The 20,797-nt window shown below is 50.4% G+C and overlaps 1 protein-coding gene across 1 annotated transcript in view; it reads left to right on the forward strand.

Moving 5' to 3' along the window:
• PXDN (peroxidasin) overlaps positions 1-20,797 on the forward strand; it is a gene marked incomplete at its 5' end in the record, with an annotated part of 64,548 nt that overhangs the window by 23,210 nt on the left and 20,541 nt on the right. The window contains 8 exons of the mRNA XM_079721144.1: positions 1,468-1,539; positions 2,712-2,783; positions 6,448-6,519; positions 9,772-9,843; positions 10,200-10,271; positions 12,347-12,516; positions 14,834-14,951; positions 16,906-17,075. Coding sequence (XP_079577270.1) covers positions 1,468-1,539; positions 2,712-2,783; positions 6,448-6,519; positions 9,772-9,843; positions 10,200-10,271; positions 12,347-12,516; positions 14,834-14,951; positions 16,906-17,075 — 818 coding nt within the window. The remainder of the gene's footprint in view (positions 1-1,467; positions 1,540-2,711; positions 2,784-6,447; positions 6,520-9,771; positions 9,844-10,199; positions 10,272-12,346; positions 12,517-14,833; positions 14,952-16,905; positions 17,076-20,797) is intronic.

Genomic DNA, 20,797 nt, shown 5'->3' on the forward strand with positions numbered 1-20,797 from the left:
CCCGACGCAGGCGCGGGTGGTTTCAGCCACTCAGACAAACGCTTTCCGAGAAGCCTCCACCGCAAACTCAAACCAGTTCTGTCATCAGTTACGGCTGTTGAATCGGGTCAACGTAATCAGATTCCTGAAAAGATTATGAACACTGAAAGGGCTCAGTAAATATCGTAAGACAGCCGTCCATTCGTGACCTGGGCCAGTGCTGCCCCAGGATACCCGTGGGAGTTTCCTGTGGCCGTCCTATCGAAGCACCACCGACAGGACAGGAGTCTGTTCTCCCAGAGTCCCAGAGGCCAGACATCTAAGGTCAACTGGCAGGGCTGGTTCCTTCTGTGGCCGCGAGGGGGATTCTGAGCCAGGCCGTTCCTCCACGCCCACCCGCCGCCCGGCTCTGGAGGTTTGCCGCAGTCCTTGGCCTTCCCCCGTGTGCCCGTCTCCAAATCTCCCCTTTTTACAAGGACACCAGCTGTCTTGGACCAGGGCCACCCGTGTGACCTCACTGGAACTTGGTCACCTCTGGAAGGACTCCATCCCCGAATCAGATCACGCTCTGAGGCCCTGGTAGTCCGGCTTCAACGTGTGAATTGGGGGAGACACAGTTCAGCCCATCATGATCCCTGCTGGGCTGTGATGGGAGAGGTTCAGCCATTGAGGAAGGCATTTTAATTTTTCTAAGACTCTTTGGTCAAGAAAGGGGTCTTTGCGTTTAGTTGTCAGTGACTTTCATACTTGTTCAACTGATAGATTTTAAGTCAAGCTGGGGGAGGGTGGGAGCGGGCATCTCAGCAGACCTGTCCCTGCACTCCTGGCCCCGGCCTGAGCCCCGCAGGCCTGCTCCGTGTCCGCGCGTCTCCCGCTGCTGGGCCGGCTTCTGCCTCAGGCTCTGGTCTCTCCTGGGCTGCTCAGGCCCTCCCTCCGTCCACTCTTCTACTTTTGCATTTAATTTTATTTACCATGTTAAGATGCACACATGAAATAGCCTTGTTTTTCCAGCTCACACGCGGAATGAGCTTTGTGGCTCTGAGCGTTCGGGCTAAATGTCCTTACTGGGGGAGTGAGTTCCAGCTCAGAGGTCACTGGAGGGAACCCCAGTGTTTCCACGCCTGCTCCAGGGGTGACTCCCTTCGTGAGGCCCTGCAAATCCGTCCTGTGTTTGTTGTCTTAACTCTGAGACTTGAGCGTTCCTGTGGGCTGGCGGAAATGGATGGATGGGTGACCAAGGAACCTGTTATCTCCCTATAATTATTGTTTAAACAAACTCTGTGAGGTGAGAGCGTCCACCTGTCATTCAGACAAATATTCATGTATTTGTTAACCTTGGCCCAGGGTTGATTCATCCAAGGAATGAACAGGGAGGTTTAATTTCTTAAATGCCTTATTGCTGCTTGGAAACTGAATATTTAAAGATGACACACAACTAGTGACAATCGCAGATTTCTCTCCGTAAATGTGCTTCTTGTCTCTTCACAGGGATCTTCGCTTTAACAGAATCAGAGAGATCCAGCCGGGGGCCTTCAGGGGGCTGAGAAACTTGAACACATTGTAAGTCCAAACATTGCACCGGGAGCCGGTAGAAAAGAGATATCAAAATTATCACACCAGGGGCTTCCCTGGTGGCGCAGTGGTTGAGAGTCCGCCTGCCTATGCAGGGGACGTGGGTTTGTGCCCCGGTCCGGGAGGATCCCACGTGCCGCGGAGCGACTGGGTCCGTGAGCCACGGCTGCTGGGCCTGTGCGTCCAGAGCCTGTGCTCCGCGACGGGAGAGGCCGCAACAGTGAGAGGCCTGTGTACCGCAAAAAAAAAAGTATCACACCTTTCCCTGTGGGTATATCCCGAAGCTGGGGTCTGAGAAATCATCACACCTTTCCCCTGGGGGTAGATCCCGAAGGCTGAGGGACGTCTACCCTATTGCCCACTATGGGTGGGCATGGCTGAGAGGTTGCCGTGGAACCTGACAGAGGGATTTGCACGTTAAGATGCCAGGACTGGGTCCCAGGCTTGGCAGCCGTTGTGGCCTTTGTCCCTGTGTGTCTCATCTGACCTCTGTGAAGCTGTCCATCCTCTGGGTGTGATCCAGGTCTGTGCTGGTCACGTCTCCCACTGCAGGGTCGAGGGGACGGCCCTCCTCTGAGCTAGTATGGGTCCTGGTGGGGTTGGGATGCTGTCCAGCTGCGTCCCAGGGTTTAGACCCCAACTCCAGGCTGCCATGGGCTGTGCTGAATGCTGTGGGCGGAGACGGGTTCTGGCCCTTCTGCCCCAGGAGGTGACTGTTCTCTGCAGGGCCTGGGGGTCAGGAACGTTCACCACTGCCCTGTAAGCCTTGTCGGGGGGACATGGGTGGCTCGGCCCCCAGCTCCCTCCCTGTGAAAAGGAAAGCTCCATGGTGAGACACCCACCTCCGGGACACCCTGCACCTCCGCGAGGGCCTCCCAGCTGGCTGCCGGGGAAATGGAAGAGATGGCAGGATAAAGAGAGACGTCTTTGTGCAGGAGAGAGGGGATTGCTTCTCCGCTGTATGCAGAGCCGCAGCAGTGCGCGCTGATATGGACCAGCTCCCTGAGAAAACTTGCAGCCGGGAGCATCCAGCACCAACAGTGCTCTTGCTTGTGTTAATTTGCATTTGGCAAATGTCAGTATTAGGTCTATGGCTTAATCATAACACAATTCAGAAGCGTGTTGTTTTTTAAATTCTTACTGAGACTTTTCTTTCACAGGCTTCTCAACAATAATCAGATCAAGAGTATACCTGGTGGGTCATTTGAAGACTTGGAGAATCTAAAATACCTGTAAGTCATGACCAGTTCTTTACACCAGAGTCTGTTACCTGTATTCGGACTGTTTACTCACTGAGCTAAATATTGTACTGTTCATGAATTATTGTAAATACATTCATGTGAAAAAGAGGTTTTATTTTTGAAAGGTGAGTGAAATTTTGGTTGGGACTTTTAAAATGAGTTGTTATCAGTGTAAAGTGCTACCTTACGTGATTTCTAGTGTTTATCTGCTAAGCCTTAAGTAAAATAGGTTGAATAAAATTAGAAACTATAGCCTCTGAAAATCATTCTCGGGTAATAATGACGCTTCTTGAGATGGAAGGTGATAAGTTATGTTCAGCCTCCAGTGTGAACAGCTGATATATTTTGTGGAATCTGAGCTTTCAGGGGTGGGCGAGATGTGAGATGGGAAGGACAGATCCCTCTGGAATGTCACTAATTCCTGCTAATTTTCCCCATCTTCCGCCAAGTGATTTCACCTCTTATTTTTATGTAGTTAAATTTTATTCTACCTTTAAAAATTGATTTGAATTAATGAGTTTATTAGCATTTAAAACATCTGCTTGTTAAAGTCACTTTTGCAGTTAGAAAGTGACCTCGCCTGGTTCAGTACCTTCACAGGCACTTATTTTGAAGTTGGAAACTTTAACAAAACACTGAATACATTGCTGGTTCTAACAGATTAGAAGTAAGTATCATGTGCTTTGAGGAAATTACTCTTAATTTTAGGACTGTTCAGCTAGAGCCATTTTAATGAGGGATTGGTATCAGTGATTTGGGGGAAAACGTGTGGCTTAAGTGAACCTGGATGTCTCCAAGTCCTGTTGAGTTTAGGTGAGACAGTGGTTATGAGCAAGAGATAACATTAACTCTTTATTAAATACATCTTCCTCCACAAAGAATCTGAAAGTGTCGTGTCTACACACTTTTCTCCATCACTTTTGATGCAGTATATTAATTTTTCATTAACAGTGTTCACACTAAGCTTTGTTGCTCATTTTTAAAATGAGGGAAAGGTCTTCTATTTATTCTTGAGTTTTCATTTATTTACTTACATTTTGTTTTGGTTTTTGATTTTAAGTGCTGTGTAAGCTCCAGAAGAAAACCTAGATTTCTTAGAAGCAGAGTCCTGTAACTGATAGCCAGTATTTGCAGTGAGTGTGTGCATGTTTAGTCTGTTTTTATAAAACAATTTTTTTTACTTTATTTTTTATTTTTTTGGTCTGAATTACTTAAGAGCGAATTATCATTTACCCGAGTAGTTAGGGATACTTCATTTTTCACTTAAGACAGTTTTTAAAAATAATACTTTTAAACCTCGTCTGTTGACGGGCTTCCTTTCAAGGCATCCACGTGCCAACATTTCCCCCTCCCACCTGAATTCATCCGAGATGCCCACGCGCTAGGTTCCAGGGTCACGGGGATGGGCTGAACAGTGGTCGACAGTAACGGGGGTCGGGGTGGGAGATGGACCGCTGTGAGAACAGACACCAGGACAGGGACGCGGCTGTGGCGGGAAGGTGTCCCGTGACCCTGCCATGCTGCTGCTGCAGCTCCCAGCCTCCTCCTCCGACTTCCCAGACCACATCGGGAGGGTCCATCCTGACAGGCACTGACTTAGAGACTGTGCGGTATGCATCTTAAATGTTTAAGAAGGCTTCCACAATTTATTGATTATTGCAGCCTTGGTATTTATCTAATCAGTGCCAAAGTGCATTTTTGGAGGTTGAGTGTTCCTTACGTGTTGGAGCTCCAGTGACTTCTGGTAAGGAATACACCTTCGCCTTCATTAAGTTTTCCGAATAACGAAAATTAACCCTCGAGGTAGTTAGAACTCATATTCAAAGGTCAACTCTGTGATGAAGTAGAAAATTATTTATGAGTTATCGTTATATCATGATCAATACCAAGTTATTCTTAGGAAAACAGATTACGCTCCGGTGTCTTTACCAGCATGCATTCATACGTACTAGTGTGGTTCAATTGTATGTATTCTTTGACAGGATTCCTTTACTCTCATCTTCTTGAAGTGCATGCAACGTGATGTCCACGTTGATATTTTGTTTTGCTTGTTTGTGTTTAAGAAACAGGCACAGAAACCTTTGTTCAGACTTACCTCCTATAGGGTTATTAGCAGTAGGAGAAATAACACATCTGGACAGGAGGTGCATGTGTGAGGCCCTATTCCAAAGCTCTCTATATATTTGTTGAATTTCAGTGATCCTGTGAGGTACTGCTATTCACTCCATCTTACATACGGAGAAACTGAGGCAGAGAATGTTAATTCTTATTCAAGACACACAGCCAGTAGGTGGCAGTTCAAGGGTTCAGACCCCACAGCCTGGAGAAGTAATGTCTGTGCCAGGCCTCTTTCAGGCACTGGGCCTCAGCTTCAGGGGGAATTCTGGCTGGTTTGTGTTAAGGCTTGTAGTTCTTACTGAAGTCGCCTCAGCAGATGTGCGCAGAGAGAGAAGGGAAAACGCTTGGAAGGATTGCAGCGATTAAAGGCAGCACAGCAGGTCCTGTTAGACTGGGCCCTGCGCCAAATATTATTAAGTAAAATGCATGTCCTGGAAATGAAGTAGGCGACGTTACAAGCATTGAGACAAAGCGGTATCGTTTATTAAGTGGGTAGGTAGGTGAGAGCCCAGCCACCGAGCATCCAGTGTGCAGAGAAGGATCTGCCTGAGTTACACTATAGGAAAGGTGTGGATTTTGATCCGTCCCTCTACCCACATCAGTGATGGAGAAATGCCTGGGGCAGGTGTCTCCACGTCTGATACAGACGGCCGCGGTAGACATGTGTTCTGAAGTCCAGGACAGATGGGTGAACCCAACACACATGGTTTTGTGTTTCTGGTGGAATTGGATACTTCGGTGTGAAAGTCTTCACCCTTGATGGGTTCCTTCGGGAGTTGGCCAGCTTCTTCTGGAAAGGACGGGGCAGTACGCGCTTGAGGCTTTGAGGACCATACGTCTGTGTTTCCATGGGGCACAAAATCAGCCGTAGACCACAGTAAATGAGTCGGCATGGCCGTGTGCCAACAAAACTGTATTTTCGGACACTGAAATGTGAATTTCACATGATTTTCATGTGTTTCGAAATATTTAACCATTTAGAAACGTAAGAACCATTCTTAGCATGCAGGCCATACAGAAACAGGCAGCGGGCCCATTGGGTGGTTCTTCTGATCAGCCTTGGTTGCTTCTGTTGTAGGAGAATGGGATTCTGAGTGGAAAACAGATTATGTAGTCTTTGTAATTTAGTCTTTGTAATTTCTATTTCCCAGATTATTTCTGGGCATTTTGAAACTGTAGCAGTATCAGTTACAGAAGCTTATATTCAATGCATTTTACATGTTTTTCGGGAAATGATTTTATTTTCTTCAGGCTTTGAAGCAAATGCTTTGTCAGCTGCTCATAAGCTGTCCTCCAAGAATCTATGAGTTTCCTGAAGACATGGCGGTGGTCTGATCACCTCTGGTTGGAGGTTTTCCTTAGAAAGGGGAAAGGGAGCCTCCTTGGAGGAACTGTACTTATTGTGTAAACGTTCTGTTTGTATCCTAATACGATCATGAATTTGAAAACTGTCTCCACGTGCCAACTGAATTCTTCTTTCCACCCTGAGTTACGGCCTGGCGTGCGTGTGCTAATCCTCCCGTGTTTCTTGTTTCAGCTATCTGTACAAGAATGAGATCCAGTCAATTGACAGGCAAGCGTTTAAGGGACTTGCCTCTCTAGAGCAACTGTAAGTGCCTCTCCTCTGCTCTGCGGTGTCTTGGATTTCACCTGCCCTTTGCCTCTTGCAGGGAAAAATAGGCCAAGTCTGCTGTTTGCACGATGCATGTCTGTGCCCCGGGGGCCTAGGGCTGTGTGCATGCAGATGACAAAGCCATAGTCCCTCCCTCCTTCTGACCCCGCCCATCTGGGCAGCCACCCCACACCCTGTGCCCTGCATTCCTGGGACAAGGACCAGTAACACCGGTTGACCCCTGTCCCCATGGTGCTTCCAGTTTAACAAGATAGACTTGTAAACAGATCTGAGCAAGTAGAGGTCTTTCGGGGAGAAGTGGGGACCAGGAGGTTGTTTTCCTCGTACAGTATTTCCTGTTTGTGAATCTGCACGTCCGGTTTACTTGCGTCATTCATCATGTCATTGTTTTGGAGAAAATAAACTTTTCCATATGTTTCCAGTTAGGGTACGCTGGATGTTGTTTCTTGGGCTGCATATGAAGTCCTACTTTGCTGTGAAGTCAGCATGCCCATTTTAAGTAGAATTCCTGGTCAAAGGCATTTTCTGACTTGTTTGCTTGGCCGGTCACCTGTCCATCAATGGGCTGGAGTCATCGCGTGTCAGGCAGTTTTATTCACGTGGATGCTGCAGCTGAGGATGTGGTTCATGTTTTGTCAGTTGACCGGACATGGAAACATCTCCAGAGACCTTGAGGCAGAGCTGGGGAGGCCTCACCTGAACCAGCAGCTTCCAAAGCACACGCAGGGCTCTTGTTTTTAGATACCCATTTATTTATCCAGCTGAGAGCCACTTTCCCGAGCCTGCTGTGCTCGTCGTGGACTGGATTTAGAAAGAAGTTGTATATGAGGGGCTGTACACCCTCGGCTTCAGGGAGAATGACACAGGGATCAGATCATCACAGAAACACGTGGGAATATCGGGAGAACTCCCAGGTGGAGGAAGGGTCCCCGGAACATGTTCCTGCATCTGACTCAGTTTTAATGGATCTGGGACTGGGATTTACGTGTGCTGTCAAGTGTGGAACTAAGTGAGGCCCATCGAGCCTTGGGAGGGGGTGAGCGGGGTTATTTTTGAGGAAAACAGAGGCAAAGTCTGGGAGAAATGAGGAGGGAAGGGGAATGGCATCCATGGAGCGCCGAGTGGCAGTTGGTGACCAAGGTCCTAGGGATTCGGGACAGCATCCTAAGTCAGGCTGCCTCCAAACCCAGGATCAGGCGCTGGGGGTGAGGGGTCTCTGCTGCTGAGACTTAGGGATGAAGAGAGATTGGGACCTGTCCCCGCCCCTCGGGGAGACACTGTGAGGGGGAGGGGAGCGTTCCCCTAGGAACGCGCTCAGATCTGCCCTGGCCGCGTGCAGAGCGCTTCGGGTCCCCATCCTCGCGGGGGCCCCACATGCCCAGAGCTGGCACACGTGCTCCAGCAGAGGGGAGGCTGGTCCCGAGCCCCGTGTCTGCCCAGCATCTCGGCTCTTGCAGGCCTAAAAAGATAAGCAGAGGCTTATACAAATGTTTAGAGTTTATTTGAGCAAAATCCATTGGGACAGGGCCTGAGCAGCCGGCCGTGTGTGGACACCCCCTGGCCCAGGGCTGGGGGAAGACTCGTGGAACAGGCGCAGATGCAGAGCAGGGCACTTGGTGACAGGCTGCAGCCTCGGGCCGGCCGGCTGCCCAAAAGTGTGTCCTTAGCTCTGGTCTCTAACCCGGAGGTGCTGACAGGCTCCTTAGGCCGCGCGTTAGACCCGCCCCGTCCAGCAGGCTCACCCGGGCTCTCTGAGAGGCCGGCCGCAGGCAGGGGGCGGGGACCGTGGATGGTGCTGGGGGCTCCCTTCCTGCCTTCGGCCCGTTTTCCTCCACCATCGGGAGAGGTGGCCACAGCCCTGGGGTTCTGTGAACCCTGAGCCCCTCAAGGCAGCACCCGCGTCCAGTCAGCCTCCCCCTGGCTGTCGGCATGTGGATTTTTAAACAGAATCAGGTTGGGACCGGCCTGTCTTCCCTTCTCTCCTTCCCTTGGCTTCTCCCGGGACCTGGCCGGCCGGCCCGCAGTCTCTGGAACAGCGTGGCTGAGCGCGTCTGCTCCCCGTGTCTGTGCTTGATTGGGCGGCCCCGGGCTGCTCCACGGTGGCTGCTGGACGTGTACGTCCTGCAGAGTCAGGATGGGGCGTTTCCTGCCCCCGCCATCCTGCCCTCAGGCCCCCACTCTCGCCGGGAGGGCGGTGGGCACAGACCCGGCCCCCACCAGGCTGCCTGCCCGTGGAGGAGGGTGGGCAGCTCTGCGGCCGCGTGGTCACCACGGTGGCTCTCCCGGCGAGCTGGCCCAGGGCAGGCCGGACACCGACAGGACAGGGCGAGGGACCTTGAGGTTCCATCATTTCAGAAAGTCAGTGAAAGGCTGTACCTGGTGGAGGGAGTGTGGAGAGAGCCCTCCTTTGCGTGGGTTTGTGCTGTGACCCTGCTGGTCCCAGCATCTCGTGAAGACGCAGCCTGGCACGTCGGGCCAGGTCCCTGTGTGTCAGGAGGGGCTCCTGCAGGAGCACTGGTTAGAGGGGGCTTCCGTGTATTTCTAAGGCAAAAGCCCACCAATTTTCAAAGTGAGAAAGGCGCTATGCAGGACAACGAGAAGACATTAGTTTTACGAAAAAATGTGTGACTTATGGCAAGTAAGGACTCAAACGGAAAGACGTTTAAGCTCTGCATGGTCTATGTAATTAAAGGACATTTGAGGAGATACATTATTTCGCTTAAACTCAGGGTCAGGTTCTTCTGTTATTTCTGTAGTTGCTGTTTCTGTAGCTGAAAAGCAATATACCCAATGTCACCTTGAAGTGTAAGTCTCCTAAATCCGTTTTTAAATTAAAAGATTGGAATTAAGGCATTCACATACCTGCGTGTGTGGTGTAATGAGTTCATGTTGATTTTTTTTCTAGAAAGGTCCACGTTTTGGAGAGCTGAGCGTCCCTGGCTTTCCTTGCTGGGTGGGGAGGAAGCCCGGTCGGTGTGCTTGACCCTTAGTCGTATTGTCCAGTCAATCATTTAAAGTCTGCACCCAGTTTTCCGTTGTCTTTAATCTTCCTATTTGATGACTTGGTTTGTTTTCCATACAATGTAGGAGATCTAGAGAGTTATCTATTGACGTGTGTATTTGAAATGACTTAGAGAACAAATGTCTTCAGCAAAACCCTATAGATCTATCAAAAGTATAAAATTGTTTAAAATTTGTTTCTTTTCCCATTTTTAAAAACGCCTCTAGATACCTGCACTTTAATCAGATAGAGACTTTGGACCCAGAGTCATTTCAGCATTTGCCGAAGCTGGAGAGGCTGTAAGTAGTGTTACCCTCTTGGTTGCCCCTCTTTACCTGCAGGTTCTGGAGCTTGTGGCTCTGTCTATTTCCTGTAACAGAAAGAACATCTATGTCTGTTCAAACAACCGGGAAACATCTCAGTAGGAAATCTGTGCTCTTCTCTACCAGTTCAGAAGTGGGAATAGTGATAAAATAGAAAAAAATGTAGTTATTTTCTGTACTAAATAACATTGTTCTCAAATTCACTTATATTAAACAAAGGCAGCCACTGGGATGTGCTTTGAAAGCTGATTTATCTGACTGCTTATACTCTTTTCTACATGTCTAGGAACGTATTTTAAAGAATTGCTGTGGTTTATCACCTCTTTCAACAGGTTTTTACATAACAACCGAATTACACATTTGGTTCCGGGAACATTTAATCACTTGGAATCTATGAAAAGATTGTGAGTATACTAACCCTTTATGCTGTCTTTTCAGCAAAGACTAATAATTTCTCCATGTCATGCATTTACCTGACCCCTTTTACTGGGTATTTCAAAGAAGAGTTCATCACAGTCTGGATATGAATTAGGAAGGGAGGGTGGATTAAGCCATCAGAACGCTGAACCAAGACCTAGCTGGCCAAGACCTAGCTGGGCAAGACCTAGCTGGCCAAGACCTAGCTGGCTTGAGGGAATGTGGCAACAGATGAACCCTTTAATAGGCAAGGAAGATGTTTTTAAAAATCAATTTTAAATTCCTCAAATTAATCTTTAATTCCATGTTACATATTGTACTGGTGGAAATAAAATTGGCCTAGAAGTAATCTCAACTGTATTGCATTCCTTTTATTTAGGCCTGCACATAACTGAATTCTGTCCATTTTTAGGTCTCTAAAAATAATTTATCTTTACACTGAGTAATTTCTTATAATAGCTTCTGGAGAAAGCTATCTGACATCTTTTTTGTGTTTTTCTCCGAGGTCTTGAAGGCCATTGTTTTTCAGTTAGGTATTACTGAGAGTGTACAATGAACTGGGCTTAAGAAAGAGATAGAAAAGTCAAATTACCAGGCCTGGGCCCAGAGTGGCCTTTGTTTCTCTCTTGAGTTAAGTAAGACACAGATTTTCCTCACTATTTACGATTTTTTTCTTTATAAGATAAAGAAATCCCCAGCCAAACTAAAAACTACGTTCTAGGGTGGCAGATGAGAGAAACGCCGCCTGTTTGGTAGATAAGAGAGGGTAGGAAAGAAATTGCCAGAAGTTGCCGAGACGAGCTCAGGGCACGTGGGGTTACCTGAGTCTACAGAAGGCTGGAACGGTTCTTCTCCGTCTCTGCCTCCTTTCCGGCCTTTTGATGGTCTAGCTCTGCCCTCTGCATCTGCTCGGCCTGTGAAACCCTAGGTTTCTCGGCCCCAGTGAATCTCCCCCTCCCCGCCAGACGGCAGAGGGGAGCATGCAGTCGGGGGCTTCCTGCTCTGGCCGCTCAGCCCAGGGGCCGCTGGCCGGGGTCACACACCTGCTCATCCACTGTCCCTGGGGCCTGTCCTGAGCACAGAGGTCCTGCCGTTTACTCAGAGGGGCTCTGGGGTCAGCGCGCGCTGGGAAGGTTCTGGGTCCCCCACGGCCTGCTGACCTGAGGGATCGGCGGGGGGGAGGTTCTGTCGTGTCTGCGTTGAGCCCCCTGGATTCCGCGGGACGTGCTCATCAGAGCTGGCCGTCCAGGCAGAGGGCCAGTTCTGCCTGCTGCCCGCTCCGAGCCAGCGTCCTGGGGAAATGCAAGTGGGAGGTGTGCCATCATGCGCCCGCCTCCCTGGGGAGCTGTGGCCTGCAGGTGTGAGCTCAGTGGACGCCCGAGGGCGGCCCCTCGGCTCTGATCCCGAGAGATCCCTCTGAACGGGGCCAGCCCTGCTGCCACCTCCTCGCTCTTGGTCCACGTCCCCCCGTGACACTCCTTACCTTGTGCTTTGCTGCATAAATGGCCGTCGTTTCCGAGGGAGGAGGTGACACCCTGCCTGTTCCGCTTGTTGGGACGGATGTGTCCAGCCTCGTGGGGCACTTTCTCCCAGAACTTTAAGCATAATTCAGCCGCTGAGATTTGTGCCCTGTGGGCTGACTGTCTTTTAGGGCGTATTTAAGGGTTAAGTGAGGTAGTCCATGATGACGCGGTGCCAGTGGTGATGAGAGTTCGGGAATAGTTCCGGGTGGTGGGGGTTTCTGCATTACTGATTTTACGAAGGCTCCTGTCTTGTGCTTTTCATGAAACTTCCCGGACTCATCCGGCACGTGTCTGTCCCCCGGTCTTAAACCTAAAATATACAGTATTGGGCTCCTTTCACCACCTTTATTTGTGTTGTTCGGGCCCTCGGGCTCTTCTTTCTGTCGAGTGTGGAGCTCTGCTGGGTCCTCTGGTCAGGCAGGACCGGGTCAGATTCTGTTATCCGCGGGCCCCATCACTGCTGGTCAGTTCGGGTCTGCCCGGCCCGGGTCAGCCCTTGCCCATCCCATGTCTCACCGGCTGTGGCTTCCTTCTCGTAGGCGTCTGGACTCCAACGCGCTTCACTGTGACTGTGAGATCCTGTGGCTGGCAGACCTGCTGAAGAGCTACGCCCGGTCGGGGAACGCACAGGCAGCGGCCACCTGTGAATATCCCAGGCGCATCCAGGGGCGGTCGGTGGCCGCCATCACCCCGGAAGAGCTGGACTGTGGTGAGTGAGTCCTGGGGCCCAAGCCCACGTTGGTGTCCAGAGGGCATGGCGTGTGCAGCCCTGTCTCCAGCTGCCACTGGCTGATCCCACAGATCAAGTCTGGGTGGGGCCTGACCGGACCCTGCTTTACAAAGCCCGTCTCTGTAGTACCTGTAAAAAACTAACTATCTGGTAATAAACTTGGGTTTAATTTTCAGGTTTCCCTGCAAAAAAAAATAGCAACCTGAAATGCACCACTACCTCTGTGGCTCCTTCCAGGCCTTTGCCTTTAGAGGCTGCAGCAGCCTGGCCGACAGGACCCCATGGTGGGCTGGGTGTCGGGGGCGGGGGTGGTTTCTGGGGGTGGTTGCAGGGCTGCTGGCTGGGAGCTGGCAGCCTCCTGGGTCTGGATCTGGGTGGTGGCCACGCAGAGTGACTGTAGGCCGAGTTTGTCCGGCTTGTTGCACCTGTGCACCGCTTGCGCGTACGCGGTGCCTCACGAAGAAACACAAGAAAAGGAGAGAAATCAAATCTCGCAGGACAAATCTTCCTAATAAATAAACACCCAAGAAATCCAGCTTTTCTTTTAAGTTTAGCACTTCTGTGGGGGGCTGGTGCTAAAATTAGGTTCTCCAGAGCATCATTATTATTTTCAAATACTGAAAACAAAATTAATTATTTTGAAGGTCACTCCATTTCATACTAACCCCCCCCCCCAGTTATGTAACTTCACTTGTCGCCGTTTGTAACGCTTTATGAGTGATCCCTGTGCAGTCAGCCTCCTTGCCTTTAGTGTGTGCAGGTGACTGACTTCAGTCCCAGGGCCACCCTGTGGCCTCCGCGTGTCGTGCCCTCGTCTTTGTCAGGGCTGCTCCGCTGGCAGGGGTCCCTCAGGATGGGCAGCAGGGCTGTGCTTTGTGCTCCCCGTTCTCAAGACTGTCTCCTTAGGATCGGCTTCCTGGGTGGAGCGGGGGAGGATGCTCCCTCTGACCTCTGCCCTCTGGACCTGCTCGGGGGTCACGACAGGCTAACTTCCCTGTGCCCATCTTGGGGCTGCCCTCCTGAGTCGGCCTGGGCTCTGCCCACCTCTCTTCTGGGGCAGGAGCGGACCCTTCTCCCTCAACCCCACCCCAGCCCGGCTCCGACCTTGTCGACAGGGGCCAGGCTGGGGTGACCGAGGCAGTGGTGCCTTGAGCCTTCTGAGCTCCCGGGGCCTCGCGGGACGCCTGGGGACGACGCCTCTGTCCTTAGTGCCCTGGAAGGTCCTCAGTTACTGCCGGTCACTCGGGGTCACTGGGGGGCGCTCAGGAGGGAGGTCCTTCCTCCAGCCCCTTCCTGGAGCCATTGCCTCTTCCTGGAGACAGAATGGAGAAGCAGAGCTTTCTCCAAGTTCCCAAATTCAGCGCGTCAGAGAGGATGGCGAGTAGACGAGTGTGGCTCCAGGGATGAGCGGTGGGGCTGGGGGTCCTCCGGCTACAGCAGAGGGAGCCGCAGTGTCCAGACTGGCGTGGCGAGCAGGGTGGCTGGGAGTGGAAACGGGAGCGGCGCGGCCTCGGGGGGTTAACATGGACGGCGGTGAGTCCGAGGGGTTTCCTGTTGACGCTGTGCAGTAATAGACACGCAGACGGCCTTTTGTGCCTGTTTAAGATGCCAGATGTGAAGGCACTGTGCACACACTTGCAGGCACATGTACGCATGTACACACCCACAGGAGCACACGCATTTGCACGTGAGCATGCTTTTTCTTTTTGCACATGGCAGGTCAGTGAATACATCTGGGCTTAGAGGGGTCAGTTCTCCGAGTTTCCTAGTTAGTAGGTGACCAGTCCAGCCTGCTGTGAGGACACAGAGAGGACAGTCACCCAGCAGCTGGAGTGCAGGAGGGATGCCTCTCTGTGCTCAGTGATTGGGTGGCCGCGGGGGACTGCAGTGGGAACCCCACACTGAGATGGTCCCAGGGTTGGGAGCCCCTGGCCGCACCTTCACAGCCTCTGCCTTCGTGGCGGCTTCAGCTGAAAAGTGCCGTTGTCTGTCCTTTCATTCCCTAAAACTGTTACTCACGAGTGTCCGGCTCTCTCGCGGGGAGCGTCCACTGAGGTCGTCACCCGGTGCTCTGTCTGTCAGAGGCTCAGCGCCACCCGGTTGCCAGGGTTCTCAGCGGGTGGACCTCAGATGCTGGCAATGCTGCGTAATTCGGCTCGAACACCGTCTTCTCTGTGGAGATGCCCCCCTGCCGTTCTCGTGGGAGTGGTTTTGTCTTGAACAGAAGAGATTTGCTCTGGGTTCTTGTCACGTGACAGTTTAAGACCAGGAGGGTCTGCTTTCCTTTTTGGTGCAGAAAGGCCGCGGATCACGTCGGAGCCGCAGGACGCAGACGTCACCCTGGGCAACACCGTCTTCTTCACCTGCAGGGCTGAGGGCAACCCCAAGCCCGAGATCATCTGGCTCCGAAACAAGTAAGTGGCTCCGGACGGGCCGCCGGGGGTTGCCGGGTCCCATTCCATCCAGATGCCCCATGAGCCGCGGCCGATCCGCCCGCCCTGACCCTTCCTCCTCCTCCCTGGAAGGAGAGTAAAGAGGAGGGAACATTTTCCGTGCATCCTTCCTGCTTTGAAGTCGCCGCCGGGCACATCCCGGCCTCTGTGAGGTGCACGGCCCAAGCCACCCTCTGCCGGGCTTGGTCCTGGTCAGCGAGGCCGGTCATCACGGAAGGGGCAGTTACCCCCGCCCGGGAGGAGGAACCAGAGGGAACCGGGGCTGTCTCCCACCCGCCCACCTGCTCTGGCGGCAGCCGTGGGGTCTGGTCCCTGGGTCCCGAGGAGGTGAGGGAGGGCCCTCCCTGCGGGTGGCATCTTCAGGGAGACCCTGTGAGGTGAACGCATGCACTTTGCTCCTGTGCATGTGATTTGTCTCCGGAAACCCAGGCCTCGCCTTCTGTCCACAAGCGTCTTGGTATGGGGCGGGGGTGGATGTAGTCAGATCCCTGCGGGGCCCGGGGGTCCGACCACCGAGGGTCATCTGGGCTGAAGGACAGCACCTGATGCATCGCTGTGACCCGAGTCCTGGGAAGGAAACCTCCGCGTGAGGCCACGTCGTCGTCGTTGCCCCCGTGCTTATCGTAAACGGGAGCACCCCAGCCTGCGCGCGCTCACCAGCAGAGCCCTCCTGTGGGTTCAGTGTGGCCCCGTAGAGCCCCTGGCCGGGTTTAGTCGCAACGCTGAGAGGAGATGGGCCCCCGACACCAGCTCTCGAGTCCAGCGGTGTTTGCAGAGAACAGGGCATCGAGCCTGGGGGGTCACCTGAGATGCACCTGCCGTGGAGGCGTGGAGTGGTACTAGGCCTGACTTTGTCGTCGACCTAGCGCAGCTGACGCCGGGCTCGGGGCCAGAGCTGTGTGGGGAGCGTGAGATGCTGGCCTGTCCCCAGTTCCTTGGGATCTGGGACAGCTCTGAGGGTGGCAAGAGGTAAATTCCAGAGCGAACACGGGAGGGCTTCCTTTGGGGAGTGTGCGTTCAAACGGCAGAGAAGCACAGATTCGCTCAAGGCCGGCACGCCGACATTTGTGAGTGGTCACACCCACGTTTGTAAGTCAACACACTGATACTAAGAGTTAACATCGCAGAGCCAGTCACGGCAGAGGGAGACCCAAGGCCCCGGGCCTGCGTCTGGTGCAGGGCTGCGCCCCGTGGCCCATCTCTGCAGCAGCCCAGCCTCCCCCAGGGCTCACGGTGTCTGTGGGAGAAAGCTGGGCCACATCAGGAAGAGCCTCACTTATGGGGCCTGAGAGGTCTGTTGCCTCCATCCGGAAGTGCTCGTGAAGGACGGGAGATGCCGGTTTCGGTGACTCGGTTGGTGCAGGAGGAGCACAGCAGGAGGGAGGTGGGCGGGGAACCGGACAGCGCCTCCCGCGCCGGGTCTGTAGCCTGTGGGCACCTGGATTCTGAGAGGGGTCCTGGAAAATCCCTCAAACAGTGGCGGTGGTGTGCTGGGGACATTTGTAATCTTCCGCTTTTAATAACTTAAATGTTTCTACCCCTTTGTCTCGAATGGATTTGCCAAAAACGAAGGGAAAGTTTTCCTGTGAATTTTTTCCACTCTGTTCATTTTTTCCCTTTGGAATGAGGGCCACTTTGAAACATTTGTAGGTTGAACATGTAAATGATAAAAGTGAATATGTGAGTTAATTACAGATGCAAATAAGCACAGTACGTAAACACTTTTCCCAGAAATGCCGGTAAGTCAGGCTGCTGGGAAGGAAAGGTTCCAGGAAGGCGAGTTAAGGCCCCACATCTCCAGGTGCTCCATGCCTCCAGGCTGGGGTTCCCGCGCCAGGACAGAAGCCCCCCCACCGGGGGACTAGGTGTTTCCTTGTGCTTTCAGAGACTGAGCCTGCCAGGTCTGTCTTTACAGTAACGAGCTGAGCATGAAGACAGATTCCCGCTTGAACTTGTTGGACGATGGGACCCTGATGATCCAGAACACGCGGGAGACAGACCAGGGCATCTACCAGTGCATGGCGAAAAACGTGGCCGGAGAGGTAAAGACGCAGGAGGTGACCCTCAGGTACTTCGGGTCTCCAGGTACGTTGAGTGCTCACTCAGACACTTAGAGCCCGCCTTCGTCCCAGTCCACTCCCTTCTTTGTTTGCACCTGGTGGTAACAGACAAACACCAAGGTCTCCCGTTTAAGCTGCTGCAGCAGGGTCAGCTCAGGGTCATAGGTGACCCCCGACCATTGCCCTGGTCCACCATCAACCCCTAATCCAGGATGGTCACTCAGAGTGGACAGTGGAGACAGGCGCTGCTGGGAGCACAGTCCAGAGGGGCCGTGGACACCTGGGCAGACACATCACCCGTCCCCTGACACCTCCCACTCACGCTGGTCCCAGGGGCTTTTCTCACTTGTTACCAGTTGGTAGTGGGCTCTCTCTTGTGCTCAGGGCTTTGGTTATTTTAAAAGAAGCCAGAAATCTGAATTTTTATGCAGAATTCGCAGGTCTAGAATATTGGCACCTAAACTGAAAAGATTGTTTGAGCCAAAGGCAGCATAGCTGTGGCCTTGATCGGCCTGGGTCCCACCAGGTTACAGACCCCACCCTTGTCGAAATGTTGACTTTTAGAGCTTTGGTCAGAAGAGGCGCTGGCCCTTGGAGAAGAGTCCAGGGTGGTCCTGGTCCCCCGTGGCTGCTGGAAGAGCACAGGTGGCTAGGCCTCCTCCATGGGCCTGTGTCATTTTCGTGTAGGTGGGCCAGGGTCTGTGTTTCCCTCATGCTTCATCGTTCTGGGCATTGCAGTACCCTCAATCCCAAGATAAGTGGTTTGTGTGTTTCTCTGATTAGATTCCTAGTACGAGACCTTCGTATCACTTGGTTCATCCCAGCATAGGCACAGTCAAGATTTACTGATGAATGAGAGTTCCCAGCTGTTGAATTTCCCTTCAAGGGAAAGTGCAGTGCAGTGCATATATTGCAGCCACAGCAAAGCCCTTTAATCCCATGTTCCCCGAGTGGAACAAGACGTCCAGCATTTTTGCAAAGTCACACGGCTATGAATCTACCACAGATAAGTTAGAGCTCCCGGTCACAGAAGGAGCTTGTGCTTTATTTGTAAGGCACAGGGAAACCCACAAAATATTGAACAGAGCGGAGCAGTTCTGTAGATATATGTCAGAGGACAAAAGGGAGTAATAGAACATAAACAGTGCACTTCCTTAGCAAAGTTGCTGTGTTAGCGGGATAATTGATCCCTAGATGGGAATATTAAAATCTCTCTGTGGCCTGAGAGTTCCAAATCTAACCCCTTTTGATCTGAATTTTTGTTTCTTTCTCGGGAACGAGAGCCTTCTTTAGTACACTAGTCTGTGCATGTTGGCACTGCTCCCTAAAATGCACGTGGAGGGTCTCCTACAATCCGTGACTGGAATGTCACTGCAGAGTGAGGGGGTCAGCCAGTGGCAGCCTGCCAGCCTAGACTAGGGGCTGCCAAACCTGGACCACTGCCTGTTTTTCCAAGATCTTTGAAGTAAAAATGTGTCTTACATTTTTATGTGATTGAAAAACTTAAGAGTAATATTTTAGAATACAAGAGTAATATTTTAGAATACATGATAATTATATGAAGTTCAAATTTCAATGTCTATTAATTAAGTTTTATTGGAACATAATCACACGCAAAGATTTACAGCCTGAAAAGCCCAAAAAATACGCTCTGTGGCCCTTTACAGAAGTTTGCCAACACCATGATGTAGGTAATGATAATGGACCCATTTGTAAGTCTCCATGAGTCACAAAGGGCTAAATGTACTTTATCTGTTTTGAAGCTCTGTTATTAGGGGCGTATAAGTTTGCAGTTTTTAATCTTCCTCATGAATTAAACTTTTGATTATTAATGCTTTTTGCCTTAAGGTTATTTTGACTTTATATAGATGCAACCCACTTTCTTTTGATCAGTGTTTGTCAGCTATACTTTTCCCAACATTTTGCTCTGAACCTTTCTTTTTTACGTTTTTTTTTGTTTGTTTGTTTTTTGTTTTTTACTGGAGTATAGTCGATTTACAATGTATTAGTTTCAGGTGTACAGCAAAGTGAATCAGTTATACCTATACATATATCCACTCTTTTTTAGATTTTTTTCCCCATATAGGTCATTACAGAGTATTGAAAAGAGTTCCCTGTGCTGTACAGCAGGTTCTCATTAGTCATCTATTTTATATATAGTAGTGTGCATATGTCAGTCCCAATGTCCTAATTTATCCCTCCCCCTCCCTTCCCCCCTGGTAACCACAAGTTTGTTTTTTATATCTGTGACTCTATTTCTGAACCTTTTTCTATATTAATATATTTTGGGTGTTTGTTGTAAAAGCATAGAGCTAGATTTTTTTAAAAAACTCACACTGACTTTAAAAATGAGTCCATATACATTTATTGTGGTTAGCAATGTATTTAGATTTATAAATTCTATCTCTTATTTTGGACAATTTATCCAACCTTTTCTATGTTTCTTGCCTTGTTTTGAAATAATTATTTTTCATCTTCTATTTCCTACTTCTAGTTTGGAAGTTATATACCTTATTTCTTTTCTATAAGTGGGTATTCTAGAAAAATTTCAAATGCATTCTTAAATTATCAACGTTACAGTTACTGTCTTTACATTTGTCTCAAATGTAACTACCCACCTTAGTTTCTAGGCTGAGTTCTGTTTTTTAACATATAAAAGGTTGTTATGTTGTACTGTTAATGTTTGTCTAGCTGTACCGTGTAATTATCACTTCTAGTTCTTTTTATTTCTTCCTGCATCTCAGCTCTTCCACTGAGGTCACTTTCCTTCTGCCTAACGTAGTGTGAATTAGACAGCAGACCTATGTGACGACCCGCTTTGGGTTGATAAAGGCTGACATGAGGTTTATTTCTCCCTTCTACTCAGCAGAGTTCCCTGCGGGGGGCTGGGGGGTAGGAGCTGACTTTCTCTTTCTCGTACTGATGGTGGAACACTTTGGGTACCCGTCGTAGAGTTTTCTGTCTGACTCTCATCCTGGGGTGTCCTGATCTTTCTATCTCCTAAGGGTCCTACAAGCCACATGTACAATTGCAGGGCCGTGCCAATACCTCAAGATGGGCTTTGCCTTTGGTTCTTGTCCCTGTACGTGGCTCCACATCTCCAGTTTGCCATCCTCTGGAAATGCTAACATTAAATGTCACTTCTGTGTTTTCTGTGATACACTGTTACTTAGATACGTGATAAGTGGGGTTTAAAAATAAACAAAAGTATCCGAAGAGTTCTCATCACAAGGAAGAAATATTTTTCCTTTTTCTTTTATTTTGTATCTGTATGAGGTGATGGATATTCACTAAACTTATTTTGGTGATTACTGTAATTCAAATCACTGATGTAAGTCAAATCATTATGCTGTACACCTTAAACTTATACAGTGCTGTATGCCAATTATATCTTAATAAAACTGGAAGAAAAAATAAAGCAGTTTAAAAATTAAAATAAAAAATAAAAATGAACAAACGAGAAAAGATGTAGAGAAGTCTCTTTCCTGTCTCCTTCCCTGGTCCACGTAATTCCCACCTCCATCCAACCTCCTTCTAGAAAATACTGCCAGTGCCTGCAAGACCAGAGCTGCTTCTTACTTACTGGATGTTAGAGACCTTTCATTTCAACATAGGAGAGACTTCCTTACTCTTGCCCTTTTTATGGGTGGTGGCATGGAATCCCATTATCCAGGTGAAACATCTATTTAACCCGTTCCCTTTGGGGTACATGAAGTCTATTCCAAATCTTTTGATGTCACAGGTCTC

The sequence above is a fragment of the Hyperoodon ampullatus genome (assembly GCF_949752795.1).
Source record: "Hyperoodon ampullatus genome assembly, chromosome: 15".
Classification (NCBI taxonomy): Eukaryota; Metazoa; Chordata; class Mammalia; order Artiodactyla; family Ziphiidae; genus Hyperoodon; species Hyperoodon ampullatus.